Source organism: Theropithecus gelada, chromosome 16, assembly GCF_003255815.1.
Source record: "Theropithecus gelada isolate Dixy chromosome 16, Tgel_1.0, whole genome shotgun sequence".
Lineage (NCBI taxonomy): Eukaryota > Metazoa > Chordata > Mammalia > Primates > Cercopithecidae > Theropithecus > Theropithecus gelada.
In genome coordinates, this window is record NC_037684.1 from 75,194,950 (window position 1) to 75,209,925 (window position 14,976).

Genomic DNA, 14,976 nt, shown 5'->3' on the forward strand with positions numbered 1-14,976 from the left:
TTTTTTTTTTTGAGACGGAGTCTCGCTCTGTCTCCCGGGCTGGAGTTGCAGTGGCCGGATCTCAGCTCACTGCAAGCTCCGCCTCCCGGGTTCACGCCATTCTCCTGCCTCAGCCTCCCGAGTAGCTGGGACTACAGGCGCCGCCACCTCGCCCGGCTAGTTTTTTGTATTTTTTAGTAGAGACGGGGTTTCACCATGTTCACCAGGATGGTCTCGATCTCCTGACCTCGTGATCCACCCGTCTCGGCCTCCCAAAGTGCTAGGATTACAGGCTTGAGCCACCGCGCCTGGCCTAGAGACGGGGTTTCACCGTGTTAGCCAGGATGGTCTCGATCTCCTGACCTCGTGATCCGCCCGTCTCGGCCTCCCAAAGTGCTGGGATTACAGGCTTGAGCCACCGCGCCCGGCCGAGAATCACTCTGTTTGAGTGATTTGGAGGTGGAGGAAGCAGAGGAAAGTCTCCCAAGTGAGCCTACTGAGGGTCTGGCTGTGATGACACCACAGAGGACATGCAGGTGGCCACCTGGCACTGTGGTAGCAAAAGTCTTAACATCTGGCCCTCCTCTCACCTTCTGTCCTTTTTTTTCTTCCTTTTTTTTTTTTTTGAGAAGGAGTCTCGCTTTGTCACCGACACTGGAGTGCAGTGCCATGATCTTGGCTTACTGCAACCTCCACCTCCTGGGTTCAAGCGATTCTCCCGCTTCAGCCTCCCAAGTAGCTGGGATTACAGGCACCTGCCATCATGCCCGGCTAATTTTTGTATTTTTAGTAGAGACGGGGTTTCACCATGTTGGCCAGGCTGGTCTTGAACTCCTGACCTCAGGTGATCCACCAGCCTCAGCCTCCCAGAGCGCTGAAATTACAGGTGTGAGCCACCACGCACGGCCTTTTCTTCCTTTTTGAAACAGATGTGAAAGACTGAAGTCAAGAGATGGTAAAGCTTTCTCTGTGCGGAGACCCCTGGAAATCCCTGAAGTGGAAGCCCCAAGTCATAGTCTCTGGGCCTGTCTTTAGCATAGCTCTTTGGAAAGCCATCGGGATGCTTCTCCAGGATTGGAGCATAGAGGCCCTGCCTGTGGGGTTGGGAGCTATCTAACCCACCACCCCAGTGGGAAGGCTGTGGGGAAGAGGCAGCAAACCCAAGGCCAGAGCAGATGTTCCTGGTGCTGACTATTGATGAGATCACTGCATTCTGTGCCCTTGGGGCTCATTCTTCCTCCAAGCCGAGGTCACAATGTTAGAGCCTCAGAAATCATCTAATACTTGCCAAACTTTTTAAAAAAGTAACGGAGGCCAGGCACAGTGACTCACACCTGTAATTCCAGCACTTTGGGAGGCTGAGGCAGGTGGATCACTTGAGGTCAGGAGTTCGAGACCAGCCTAGCCAACATGGTGAAACTCTATCTCTACTAAAAATACAAAAATTAGCCGGGCATGGTGGCAGATGCCTGTAATCCCAGCTACTTGGGAGGCTGAGGCAGGAGAATTGCTTGAACCTGGGAGGTGGAGGCTGCAGTGAACTGAGATCATGCCACTGCACTCCAGCCTAGGTGACAGAGCAAGACTCCATCTCAACAAATCAAATAAATAAATAAATAAATAATGGCTGGGCCCCGTGGCTCATACCTGTAATCCCAGCACTTTGGGAGGCTGAGGCAGGTGGATCACAAGGTCAGGAGATCGAGGCCATCCTGGCTAACACGGTGAAACCCCGTCTCTATTAAAATACAAAAAATTAGCCAGGCATGGTAGCCAGCGCCTGTATTCCCAGCTACTCAGGAGGCTGAGGCAGGAGAATGGCATGAACCCGGGAGGTGGAGCTTGCAGTGAGCCGAGATCACGCCATTGCACTCCAGCCTGGGCGACAGAGCAAGACTCCGTCTCAAAAAATAAATAAATAAATAAATAAATAAAGTAAATAAATAAATAAAGTAATGGAACCTTTTCCTCCACAAATAAAATTTTACAGTGAATGGCAACATTTGAAATCGAGAAAAGCAGAGCAGCCCCAGCTGCCCTGGCCCCGTGCCATGGAGGCTGCTGCAGCACGTCAGTGGCCCTCTGCAGAAGAACTTCCTCATGAATGCAGCCCCCTTGTTTTACACAGGGAGAAGCAGGCCTGCAGAGGACTGGAGACTTGGAGAGTGTATCCAGTCACAGGCTACTTGCTGCCTGCAGCTTGGTCCCCAGCACCCAGCTGGGGCTAGGGCTCTGTGGGAGAGACTGACATCAACCCCTGCTCCCTTCCATCAGGCTGCTGGTGCTTGGAGTATTTGTAGCCATGTTTCTGAGACACTTCCTACTGTCTACTGAGGAATCTGGTTTGGTTCTCCTCTAAATCCAGTGAACCACCCACGAGGCCTACTCTTTGTTTTGGGGCTTCTGCTGTGTGGAGTGCAGATGGGGGCTGGTCACCCCTTGCTGGAGGTTTTTCTAGAGGGGCTCTGATGGCAGACTGGAGTGTGTTGAATGCTGTGGGAGTCTTGAGGAGGGTGGGATGGTGGGGGATCCCCAGAAAACACTGTATGTGAACGGGAAGATGAATAAATGGGAAGTATGTGTTAAAGCTGGCACTGTAAAATGTTAATGATACAATCTAGGTGACAGGCATATGGTGTCTGTCCACTGTAAAATTCATCCTGTTTTTCTGTATGTTTGAAAATTTTTGTGACAAAATCCTGAGGTGGGGAAACATCCTGAGGCCTTGAAGGATGAGTAGGAGTTTGTTTGATGGAAAAGGAGATAAGGGACATTGTAGGTAGATGGCCAACTTCTCAGGAGCCCTTGAGCAATGTGGAAAGTGCCTGAGGCCACCTATATCCTGGAAAGTCTGAGGTGTGTTTGAAGATGGCCTATGGGCCTTAGGTGCTGATGCCCTAGTCTTCTGGAGGGTAACTTGGATCTGTTTCCCACAGCATGCTCCCACACTCCCCTGGCTTGCAGGTCCTGTGCCTTGTGATTGGCCTGCAGCTGTGATTGGAGAATGTGATTGACTTTTTTCTTTCTCCCTCCCTAACCAAGGACAGCCAGGGCTTGCTGCTAGGCCACAAGCCCCAGAGGCCATACTTTCTTGTAATGGGCCTGTTTGCAGGAGGGGGTGGGTCCTGAGCTAGGACTTGAGATCCTTTTGCTCATCAGAGATTTTCCACAGACACCTAGAGTGCTAGAGCAAGGAGGAGCTCAGCAGTGCCTGGCCTGGTCCTCATGTGTGTTGGCACGTCCGCATCCCTGGGGAGGAGACCCGTACGGTGGCCTGGAACAGTCCATGGCAGAGCAGAGAGGCAGAAGTTTGTTTGACCTGTTTTCTCTGTCCTACTGCCCAGCCTCTCTTTTTCATCCTGCACACTTTTGCTAGGTCTTCCTCTGGTACTTCTTCCAAAGTGCGGGGTAAATATGCTGCCCAAGTGTTGGCCACATATCCTTTTTTTCTTTTAGGAAGCAGGGGAGGATGGTCTTTGACAGAGGATAGTTAACCTAAATCTATGCTCCCCTGTCAGCCCTGAACAGAGATGCTCACTGCGTTTTAACAATCTATTAGAAATACTATGATTATTTTAATTGTTCACTTGTCCTGGCTGTTGGAATCCTTCACATGATCTAATGTGATTGCTTCTTTCATAAGTTTGGACATTTTTATTTTGTTTTTGTTTGTTTTAATGTTAAGGGCCTGGCTTTATCAGCATCACTCCTGAGCATGCTTCATTCTGTAATGAGTGTTTCCCCTGCATTGTTGGTTTTCCTGTGTACAGTAATTGTGACTGGGTTTTGACCTGTGAGTGTCCATTGGCGCCTGTGGCCATTATTGCCTGGCAATCCAGACCACATCTGGCAGGCCCCGAGGCCCAGGCAGCTTCTTGAGAGCCCCTCTCCTGCCTGGCCTGGGGACATGAGCCATTCACAACAGAAGAGAGTGGACATTTTGTGGAATTTTCTCTTTACTAGATAGCAGTGTCCCCTGCAATTAAGATCCAGTATTCACCTCTTCTTATTAATTCTAGCACTTATCTGTATGTTTATAAGTGCTTACTGCTGGTTCAGTGGGGCCTGGGATGAGTCCTAGAGAGGGAAAATTAGATCCTGGATGAACAAAAATTCCCGATTCTCTGAGTGAAGAGTGCTGAGAAGACTGAGTGTATGTGGATAACTGAGCTGGTGGTTTGTGGGGACAAGAGTTCAGAATACTTTATTTTTTATTTTTATTTTTTGGAGACAGGATCTCACTCTGTTCCCCAGGCTGGAGTGCAGTGGTGCAATCTCGGCTCACCGTAGCCTCTGCCCCCTGGATTCAAGCAATTCTCCCACCTCAGCCTCCTGAATAGCTGGGATTGCAGGTGCACGCCACTGTGCCCAGCTAATTTTTGTATTTTTTCATAGAGATGGGGTTTTACCATGTTGGCCAGGCTAGTCTCAAACTCCTGACCTCAAGTGATCCGCCTCCCTCGGCCTCCCAAAGTGCTGGCATTACAGGCATGAGCCACCGCACCAGCCTCTGAATACTTTAGAGTCATTAATTCTCTCAGAAGTACTTGGGGAGTGCCTCCCATGTGTCAGTCATGGGTACCAGGGAAATGCCTTCTCTGCCCTCAAGGAGCTTCAGTCTAGAGGGGAAGGCACATAAGAAGCGCAGCCCCTGTGTGAGTGCTGTGTTGCAGGATACCAGGGACATACAGGGGGGATGCCTTTGATTCCCCACTTGGCTTGATTGACCACCTTTGTGATGTGTTCAGCAGATGATTACTGGGCTTTTTCACTGTGTGGCTCAGTGCAGGGCTTGAGGGCATCCTTGAGTGGATAAATGGCAACACCCCCTCAAGAGTTTATGATGTGGTAGGAAGGAAGACCCTTTAGCCAAGCTAGCCAGATTATGAGACAATATGAGGAACTAAAAAGAGATTACCATGTCTCCTGTGAATAAATCAGTCACTTCTACCAGAAACGGTTTCAAAATGAAGTTGTTTTGAAACTGAGCTGTGAGAACGAGGGACTTATCTTTCATGTCTTATCCTCTTAACTCACTGGCACCCTCCAGTGCCCAGGTAGGTGGGGACAGCATCTCCCTCTGCTTTAACCCTGTATGGCACACTGGGACTTGGCGCTTTGGTCACAGGCAGTTCCTGTAGTCAGGGATGCTTGGGGGCCAGCCTGGCAGGGTTGCCAGCTCCCTCCTCTGTAGCATCCTCAGTCTGGCATCGAGATGGCAAGGGGCCTGGCAGGAATTGAGGGAGCTCTATAAGCAAATTTGAACAAGGGCATCAGTAAGTCTGCTGTTCTGGAACAGGGAAGGTTCATGGAAGCCAGGCCATAAAGTGCTAAGGCTCTGTCATCAGGGGGATGTTGCTTCTAAGGGTAGAGAGGGCTCCAGGGTGTGCGAATGTCCTCTTTTGGCCAGCCAGGGAGCTGCCTGGGCTTCTGAGGCCTCGGCAAAGTGGCAGACATGCCACCAAAATATACCTAATGCAGTCATAAAATACACTCCTGCTATTGCTGGGAGTGTAAGTAGACCGATGTCATCTTTCTGGAGTGCGTTTTACTATTACTAATTGATGTTATAAATGACCATACCCTTTCACCTAGAAATTTCCCTCCTAAGGAACTCCTCCTATGGAAGTGCTAGCCCAAGTGCATATGCATGTTTGTGTACAGGTGTTCATTGCTGCATTATTTGGGTTGGCCACAGAAAGAGAGACCACAACCTAAATGTCCAACAATAGAAGAATGGCGAGATACATTATGAAACACACAAAGGAATGAGGCAGTCTGTACCAAGTGATGGGGAACGGTGTCTGGAATATTTTGTTGAGAAAAAGCAATCTGCAAAGAATCACATTTTAATATTTTTTAATGATTTGTACAAGCATGTACTTGTATACATACAACAGTATGTCTGTCTGGACATTTGTCTGCTGAAAAAGTACTTGCTTCCTCTGGGGAAGGATGGGCAGGCTGTGAAGAGGGAACTTCTACTTTGAATTCGGCACATGTCTGGTTTCATGAACAAGCATGTACTCCTTTTGTGACTTTTAAGAATCAGTACAAATTTTTTCAAAGGAAATAGAATGTGACAAAAAGCACACCCAGCAGGCTACCCAGAGGTGCATGTGTTCCCTAGGAGCTGAACAGGACCTGCCGGGCCATGCAGCAGCGCATCGTGGAGCTCATCTCCCGCGTGTCCAACGAGGAGGTCACCGAGGAGCTGCTTCATGTGAACGACGACCTCAACAATGTCTTCCTTCGATATGAGAGGTGGGAGCCAGATTTCTTTCTTTTTTTTTCCCCTTGAAAAGATTGTTGCCATAACAGAGGGATTTCTTTCATAAACAAAGGAAAGAGAGGGAGAGGGAGAGAGATTAGAGTTGGAAAATACTCATCAGAGATGCTAATTTGTTCCCGGCTGACAGGGAAAATGCTTCTTGTCCTCCTGGGAACCGAGCAGCAGAAGCAGCAGGAAGTTGACATGCAGAATTAGGCTCTGCCCTTTGTAAGCCTCAGGCTGCTCTGCCTTTCCCCACTGCCCCGCCACCCCCAGCTCCAGGGAGGGGTAGCACTTGGGGGGCTCTGGGTCCCAGAGCTGCTGCACCTGCTCCTTTGATGATCCTTTGAATTTGAAAAGGATTAAAGGGAAAAAAAAATCTCTACTAAGAAAAAGGATTTCCTCTTTCCCATCTTAAAAAAAAAAAAAAAAGAAAGAAAGAAAGGAAAAAAGCTTTTCCCTTTGCAAATGTCAGTGTTATCTAGAGCATTCAGGGGAAGCAGGCGGGTGTAAGTGCCGGAATGCTGCTGCTTAGGGAAGCGTGCACACATTCCTTTCAGTTCTTTCTGCAGCCAAATCATTTTTGGGTTTGAGGTAACAAACCTGCAAATTCTTTTTTATTTCCAAAGCCTTCCTTCAGGACAAAGCCCAAAATGTCTTATTTAGACCTAGTTTTAAATAGGAGGAATAATGGCAAGCACAGTTCCCATCTCATCACCTGATGGGAGCACACTGGGCTTTCACGAAGGACTCAGCATAAGGACCAGAAAGGACCATGATCAGGCCAGCCTTTTCCCCTTAAAGATGAGGCTTGAGAGGACAGGACAGTGGCTTGAGTCCCCTGCAGACCTGAGGTCCTGGTCCCCTCTGCCAACCAGCTGACTCACACCCTACTGCTGGATTCATCAGGAGGACAAGGATCTGGCGTCAGTTAGGGTCAGAGGGACAGGGACAGATGCTTGCGTTTGCATTACCCTTTGGGGGCCTAAAGAGTGGTTTTGTTGTGGCCGTCACAGCCTTGGGCCTTGTCTCATCTTTTGATTATGGAAGTACACATCAGTGGCTCTGTGCCCACCTGACAGGCGAAGAAACCTCTGCAGTAAGTGTGGGGGGTCCCTGGGACCCCCAGTGCATCAGTTGAAGAACAGGAGCAGATCTGAGGGGACTTGACTCCCTGCCCGAGGCCCCTTTGTCTTGCCATGTGGTTCCAGTTTCTCCATGGTAAATGGGCTTGCATTTAACCTGTTAAATCTATTTAAGCCCTGCTAGAAAGCATAACAGGAGCTAACTAATATGGGTATTTTCACCCAACAGTCCCCCAGTCCCAGCATTACAAAGAATTCAGAGGCAAAGCCAGGGCTGGTGGCTAGAAGTACTATCCTGGTTAGAGTGTCTTTGATGATAGTCATTGTTCATTGAAGATGAGTGTGGGAAAGTTACCCCAGGATTAAAATTATTTCAGATGTATTAATATTCCTGTTCTCCTTGTAGACCACTGTTGAAAAAACACACAAGTCTTTTTTAAAACCACAGTGGACACTCACTGCCTACCCAGATCATTCCTCCTGGGGATCCCTTGTCACCAGATGCTGACCCCAGCAAGTTGGGAGACAGAAGTGGAGCGGCATAACTCACTAAAGCTGGGTGTCTAAGGCTCCAGCTGGAAAGTCTCTTAGCTACCGCTGCCCGTGGCATTTGGAGTTTTTAAATATGATGCAGAACATAATCTGTTCTGCCCCACCCCAACACACACCTCATTACTACTCTTCCATTCCCCACCTGACATAAGGATGACCTGGCCTTCGACAGTTGCTCAAAGCCAAGTCCCCCTGCACTGCCCGATTGGGTGCGGAAGACACTCACTCCACCCTTCTAGCAGTCCTTCGATGATTGGCCCAGGCCTCTCTGTAGCAGCTACTGGCGAGCATTTCCCCAGGCCACAGTCAGGGCCATGCATCTACCTTCCTCCTACTGGTGCCCACCCTATGCATGCCCCAACCCCTTTCCCCAGAGATTCAGTTGGGAGCATGTTAGGAACACTAGCTGGGCGCTTCTCAACACAGCCCTGTGAAGTAGGGAGTCTGCAGCTACTGCCTGGCGTTGTAAACATTGGAGAGCTCCAAGGTAAAGTGGCTAAGCCACCCTCCCTCCAGGGACAAGAGGAGCTCTCTGGGCCCAGGTGTGTGAGGAGAGGCTGGGGACACTCACAATGACCTCCATGATGGGCCAGCCACCACCCCTTTCTGATGCCCATTCAGGGTGCTGGGTGAGAGGCTGATCCTCTCAGTGGGAGCCACACACACAGAGGAAGCCGTGGCAGAGTTGATATATGGTTTCACTCCCTAGCCCCCAACTAGGACTGGCTGGTCTTGGTCCCAGAGGTTCTTCATAGGACTAGTGAGCACCCCACAGGGCCATATCACAGGCATCCTCTCTCCTTACTTCTGCTTTCCCTTCCCCCGTTAGGTTCGAACGATACAGGTCTGGCCGATCGGTTCAAAATGCCAGTAATGGAGTAAGTATTCCTTCAGAATCCTCTCATCTCCTGAGGCCAGACCTACCCATCCACGTTTTGGAGGCTGGAGAGACCTCCAGTTTTTCTAACTGGGGTTGAAATATTTGGGAAATTGAAGAGCAAGCTTTGGTTGATGGGATACTAGGGCAGAGCTAGCAGGCACCCCTGATGGGAGGGTGGCAAGGAAGCTCTAAGTCTGTAGCTCCCAGGACAGTCACTGTTGACTCAGCAACCCCTCCTTCTACTGGGGAGGGGGAGGAGGCAGTGGGCAGGGCTCACTGACATCAAGGGCCACCATGGACCCAGAAGGCAGATGGGGAAAGTGACCTTGCTTCTGTACTGGAGCAGTGCTGATGCTTTTCTTCTCAGAACCCTGCACAGTTGCCTTGCTAGCTTCTACCTCAGAGCCTGACTCCAGGGTTCTGGGGCTCATGACCAGTCTCACATTCTGACAGGTACTGAACGAAGTGACTGAAGACAACTTAATAGACCTGGGGCCAGGGTCTCCAGCCGTGGTGAGCCCGATGGTGGGGAACACAGCGCCCCCATCTTCCCTCTCCTCCCAGCTTGCAGGCTTGGGTGAGTGTCTCATAGGGATAAAAGGGCCTACTTACTTCCTACCACTGGCCTCCCTTGCAGGCCACCTCTCTTTCTTTCTTGGAAGACCCAAAGAGAGTCTTTTGGGAATACATGTGAAAGTGTATTCCTGAGTCCTAGCCAGTTGTACCACCTTACCTTCAATGCATACCTTTTTTTCCCCTAAATTTGAAGTTTAAAATCTGTGTTGGAAAGCAGGGATGGGGGAAATTTCAAGGAATTAAAGAAAGGTCACGGCCGGGTGTGGTGGCTCATACCTGTAATCCCAGCACTATGGGAGGCCGAGGTGGGTGGATCACCTGAGGTCAGGAGTTTGAGACCAGCCTGACCAACGTGGCGAAACCAGTCTCTAGTAAAAATACAAAAATTAGCTGGGCATGGTGAGTGCCTGCAATCCCAACTACTTGGAAGGCTGAGGCAGGAGAATTGCTTGAGCCTGGGAGGTGGAGGTTGCAGTGAGCTGAGATCGCGCGTCATTATACTCCAGCCTGGGCGACAGAGCAAGACACTGTCTCAAAAAAAAAAAAAAAGAAAAGAAAGGTCACCTGCCATGTTTTATATGGAACATTCTCTATGATTGAAGTAATTTCCTTTTCAGTATTAACTAGGTCAAGCCCGGGCTTATAATCCCAGCATTTTGGGAGGCTGAAGTTGGTGGGTCACTTGAGGCCAGGAGTTCGAGACCAGCTTGGCCAAAGTAGTGAAACCCTGTCTCTACTGAAGATACAAAAAAATTAGCCAGACTTAGTGGTGGGTACCTGTAGTCCCAGCTACTCGGGCGGCTGAGGCAGGAGAATTGCTTGAACCCCGGAGGCAGAGGTTGCAGTGAGCTGAGATCACGCCATTGCACTCCAGCCTGGGGGACGACTCCATCTCAAAAACAAAACAAAACAAAACAAACAATCAATATTAACTAGGTCAAGGAGGGCAGATAGGTTTCAGCTCACTGGCTTCTTGGAACACAGGTTTGAGGCGGATGCTGAAGCCACATCAGGGCTTAGAAACGTCTGTGATTGGCCGGGCGCGGTGGCTCAAGCCTGTAATCCCAGCACTTTGGGAGGCCGAGACGGGCGGATCACGAGGTCAGGAGATCGAGACCATCCTGGCTAACACGGTGAAACCCCGTCTCTACTAAAAAATACAAAAAAAAAAACAAAAAACTAGCCGGGCAACGTGGCGGGCGCCTGTAGTCCCAGCTACTCGGGAGGCTGAGGCAGGAGAATAGCGTGAACCCGGGAGGCGGAGCTTGCAGTGAGCTGAGATCCGGCCACTGCACTCCAGCCCAAGCGACAGAGCGAGACTCCGTCTCAAAAAAAAAAAAGAAAAGTCTGTGATTGATTGTCGATATCTACAGAGGGCTTGGAAACAGGAGGTAGCAGCACTGAAATATTTGCTCTCCTTGAACTGTACCATCAACCTAAAGCAGTCCATTGTCTGGAACTTAAAAGAAACTCACCACTTTCTACTTTCCACAGTTCATTTAGTTTGTACATTCAAAGTGTGTATATGACTCTAGCGCATTGGTTATACTGAATGATACCAATTTATAACAAATGAAATTATAACATTGAAAGAATAAGCACGGCCCTCAAAATTCTTTCCTCTGTCTTGCTTTTCTGCTTTCCTTTTTAAAAAATATTTCTCGGCCGGGTGCGGTGGCTCAAGCCTGTAATCCCAGCACTTTGGGAGGCCGAGACGGGTGGATCACGAGGTCAGGAGATCGAGACCATCCTGGCTAACACGGTGAAACCCCGTCTCTACTAAAAAATACAAAAAACTAGCCGGGCGAGGTGGCGGGCGCCTGTAGTCCCAGCTACTCGGGAGGCTGAGGCAGAAGAATGGCGTGAACCCGGGAGGCAGAGCTTGCAGTGAGCCGAGATCTGGCCACTGCACTCCAGCTTGGGTGACAGAGCAAGACTCCGTCTCAAAAAAAAAAAAAAAAAAAAATTTCTCTGTCTACCTTCCTTTCATTTGACTTGAGTTAAACTTCTAGTGGCTATCAGTTGCTGTAATTCTAGCTTCTCAATATTTCATATATTTGTAGCCACTATTTCTGTATCGGAACAGATGTCTCTGCCTTCGGTCAGTCCAGCATACATGATGGCCAGATTTAATACTTAAAATTCAAATTGTCATGCCTGTAATCCCAGCACTTTGGGAGGCCGAGGCGGGTGGATCACCTGAAGTCAGGAGTTCGAGACCAGCCTGGCCAACATGGCAAAACCCCATCTCTACTAAAAATTGCAGTGAGCCAAGATCGTGCCACTTCACTCCAGCCTGGGCAACAGAGCAAGATGCTATCTCAAAAAAAAAAAAAAAAAATTCAAATTGGATTCTGCCACCTCTCTTCTTAAAAAAGGTCTAGGCCGGGTGCGGTGGCTCAAGCCTGTAATCCCAGCACTTTGGGAGGCCAAGACGGGCGGATCACGAGGTCAGGAGATCGAGACCATCCTGGCTAACACGGTGAAACCCCGTCTCTACTAAAAAAATACAAAAAAACTAGCCGGGCGAGGTGGCGGGCGCCTGTAGTCCCGGCTACTCGGGAGGCTGAGGCAGGAGAATGGCGTAAAAACCCGGGAGGCGGAGCTTGCAGTGAGCTGAGATCCGGTCACTGCACTCCAGCCTGGGCGACAGAGCGAGACTCCATCTCAAAAAAAAAAAAAGGTCTAGTAGGCCAGGCATAGTGGCTCACGCCTGTAATCCCAGCACTCTGGGTAGCCAAGGCGGGCAGATTGCTTGAGTCCCGGAGTTCAAGACCAGCCTGGGCAACATAGCAAAACCTCATCTCTACTAAAAATACAAAAAATTACCTGGGAGTGGTGGCACACACCTGTAGTCCCAGGTACTCAGGAGGCTGCAGTGGGAGAATCTACTGAGCCTAGGAGGTCGAGGCTGCAGTGAGCTGAGATCGTGCCACTGCACTCCAGCCTGGGCACCCACAGTGAGACCCTGTCTCAAAAAAAAAAAAAAAAAAAAAAAAGTGTAGTGTCCGCCAGGCGTGGTGGCTCACACTTGCAATCCCATCACTTTGGGAGGCCGAGGTGGGAAGATTCACTTGAGGCCAGGTGTTTGAGACCAGCCTGGGCAACATAACGAGAACTTGTCTCTACAAAATAATTTTAAAACAGCTGGGCACGGTGGCACACGCCTCTAGTCCTAGCTACTTGGGAGGCCAAGGTGGGAGGATCACTTGAGCCTGGGAGGTCAAGGCTATAGTGAGCCATGATCATGCCAAGAGAGTAAGACTCTGTCTCTTTAAAAAAAAAAAAAAAAAAAAAAAAAGTCTAGTGTCTTCCCACCCACTCCTTTACTTGGCATTTGAGATATTACCAGCCACTTCCTCCACAAATTTCTTCCTGCGAGCACTGTTCACTTCACACAACCTGGCCTCCAAACCCTGTGCCTTTCTATCTGCCTTTCCCCTTCTCCCCATAGCATCCTCCCCCTTATCCTTACAGACCCCCTCTTGTGTTGGTTTTGAGTCTTTCCTGATGTCTCAAGCCAAGCACTGCTGTGGCTTGTCTCTCACCCACTCTGAACTTCTTGAAGCTGAGGACCATATCAGATTCAGTTTGGTCTACTCAAGATCTAGCTCTGAACATGGTGGGTGCGTAAGAAATATTTGCTGAATAAATAGATGTCCCAGGTCCTTGGACATTGTGATTGAGTTAATGAGGAGCCCAAATGAGAAGGGCATTATGGAAAATCTGCAGGTGCACTGGCGCCAGTCCCTGCCTTGTCACCCCAGCAGTCTCCCTTTTGTTATGACCCTTTTGCCTCCTTGAGCAGTTTGGGGGGCCAGTGGCTATCCCGTCCCCCATCTGGCCCACCCTGGCTCCTCCAGCATGTGGTGCACTGGGAGTACCAAGGAAAAGTCCCGCCCTACCCTCCCCATGAACCCTAAACCTGCCTGGCTGGCGTCCTAGCTCACGGGCCCTTCATCAGGTCTACAGTCTACATTTTGTTCTCATCTGCCACCCATTTGTTTTGTTGCCACAGACTTGGGGACAGAGAGCGTCAGTGGCACCCTCAGTTCACTCCAGCAATGTAATCCCCGTGACAGCTTTGACATGTTTGCCCAGACGAGAGGAAACTCCTTGGCTGAGCAGCGCAAGACGTATGTGGGGCCCCTTCTTGTGGCTTTCTAAAGATATTGGGGGGATTGACCCATGCCTGGTCACAGGCCAGCACAAAAAGTCATTTATTTACCATGTCCAGGACTGCCAGGAACTTTAAAGCATGGCTGTAAGGACTCGGCATTAGATGCAGATACTGAATTAACACCAACTGCCCACTGCCCCCTCCCCCCCACACAAACTCTCCTGCCCTTGGGGTTGGTTGGAATAGGTTTTCTCCTGTCAGTTGTAAGAGACCGCTTTTCTCTTTCTTCCCTGTGCTGCTGCTGCTGCAGACACCACCCTGCCTGGCCCCTCATCCACAGGAGAAGCTTGGAAGCAGGAGGGTGCAGCCATGCAGGGTGAACCCATTCCTTACAGCAAGATTTTCCTGACTAAAATAAGTGGTCAGGGCAGAGGCTCCTCTGATAGGATGAGCCATCTGGAATTCAGGGAGTTGATTCCAAAAGAGAGAATCCCCTGTATCTCAGGGAGGTGCTGTACATGTTTTGAGCTTTCTGTTCAGCCTAAAGGCGGGTGAGACACACTCTTTCCCACCTTTCCCAGGGACCCAGCATCTTGGTGCACTCAGCACCCTGAGTCCTGCTTGGGACTCAGCGGGGTAAGCAAAAACCCAAGGTCCCATGTACCCTTCACCAGCGAAAGTTGCTTGTAAAACAGATATAGCTAAAGGAGTCAGGGAGTGGAGGAAGACCTCCCCTAATCAGTGACAGTCCCAGGTCCCAGAGACTACCTTCCCTGTCAAATGCCACTGAGGCTGCTGCTTTTAAAATAAGAATTAATGTTACTTTGTGTTTATCTGGTCTTCCCTTTGAGCAGTATTAGGGCACTTTGGACACCCTGACATTGAGCTTCAGAGATGCTCAGTATTGTTACTCAAGACAGGGATATTTAGGTGCACAAAATCTAAGATCGCAGAGATTAGTGGCTCAGCCTGAGCTAGGACCCAGGCCTCCTAGCGTCCACTGCAGGGAGACAGACAACATGAGCCCTTAGCCTCTGCTCAATGTCAAGGTCTCAGGAAATGTTTTTCCAAGGACATCTGAGGAAGGACCATAGGACAGAAGTGATTACAAGCCCTCCATGACCACTGGAGGAAAATTAACTCTGCTTGTGCTGCTTCTTCATCTCCAGGGTAACCTATGAGGATCCTCAGGCTGTCGGAGGACTTGCTTCTGCCCTAGACAGTCGAAAACAGAGCTCAGAAGGGGTAGGTCTTTAACCCTGTTTTTTTGCCTGGAGTCTTCTGGAGGGAAAGCCAGGTGGTTTGGCAAAGCTGGCTGGGTAATTCAGCAGAAACTGGCTTGCACAGGGGGCAGATACACCCCAGGGGAGAGACCCGTGGAACCCAGGTAGTGCCTCATTGAGTCTTCACCTCACCCTGTGAGGTGATGCCACACATGAAATTCCCAATTCACCCAGGAGGAAACAGTCCCAGGGAGGTGGGAGACAGGCTGAGACACCCAGAGAGCAGACAG

At 49.8% G+C, this 14,976-nt stretch overlaps 1 protein-coding gene across 9 annotated transcripts in view; it reads left to right on the forward strand.

Moving 5' to 3' along the window:
• The window catches only part of TOM1L2 (target of myb1 like 2 membrane trafficking protein), a 132,144-nt gene that overhangs the window by 99,820 nt on the left and 17,348 nt on the right, over nucleotides 1-14,976 (forward strand). For all 9 annotated transcript variants that reach the window (XM_025361685.1, XM_025361686.1, XM_025361687.1 and 6 more), the window contains 5 exons: nucleotides 6,110-6,243; nucleotides 8,717-8,765; nucleotides 9,221-9,344; nucleotides 13,362-13,479; nucleotides 14,633-14,708. In XM_025361685.1, the coding sequence (XP_025217470.1) occupies nucleotides 6,110-6,243; nucleotides 8,717-8,765; nucleotides 9,221-9,344; nucleotides 13,362-13,479; nucleotides 14,633-14,708 (501 nt within the window). The remainder of the gene's footprint in view (nucleotides 1-6,109; nucleotides 6,244-8,716; nucleotides 8,766-9,220; nucleotides 9,345-13,361; nucleotides 13,480-14,632; nucleotides 14,709-14,976) is intronic.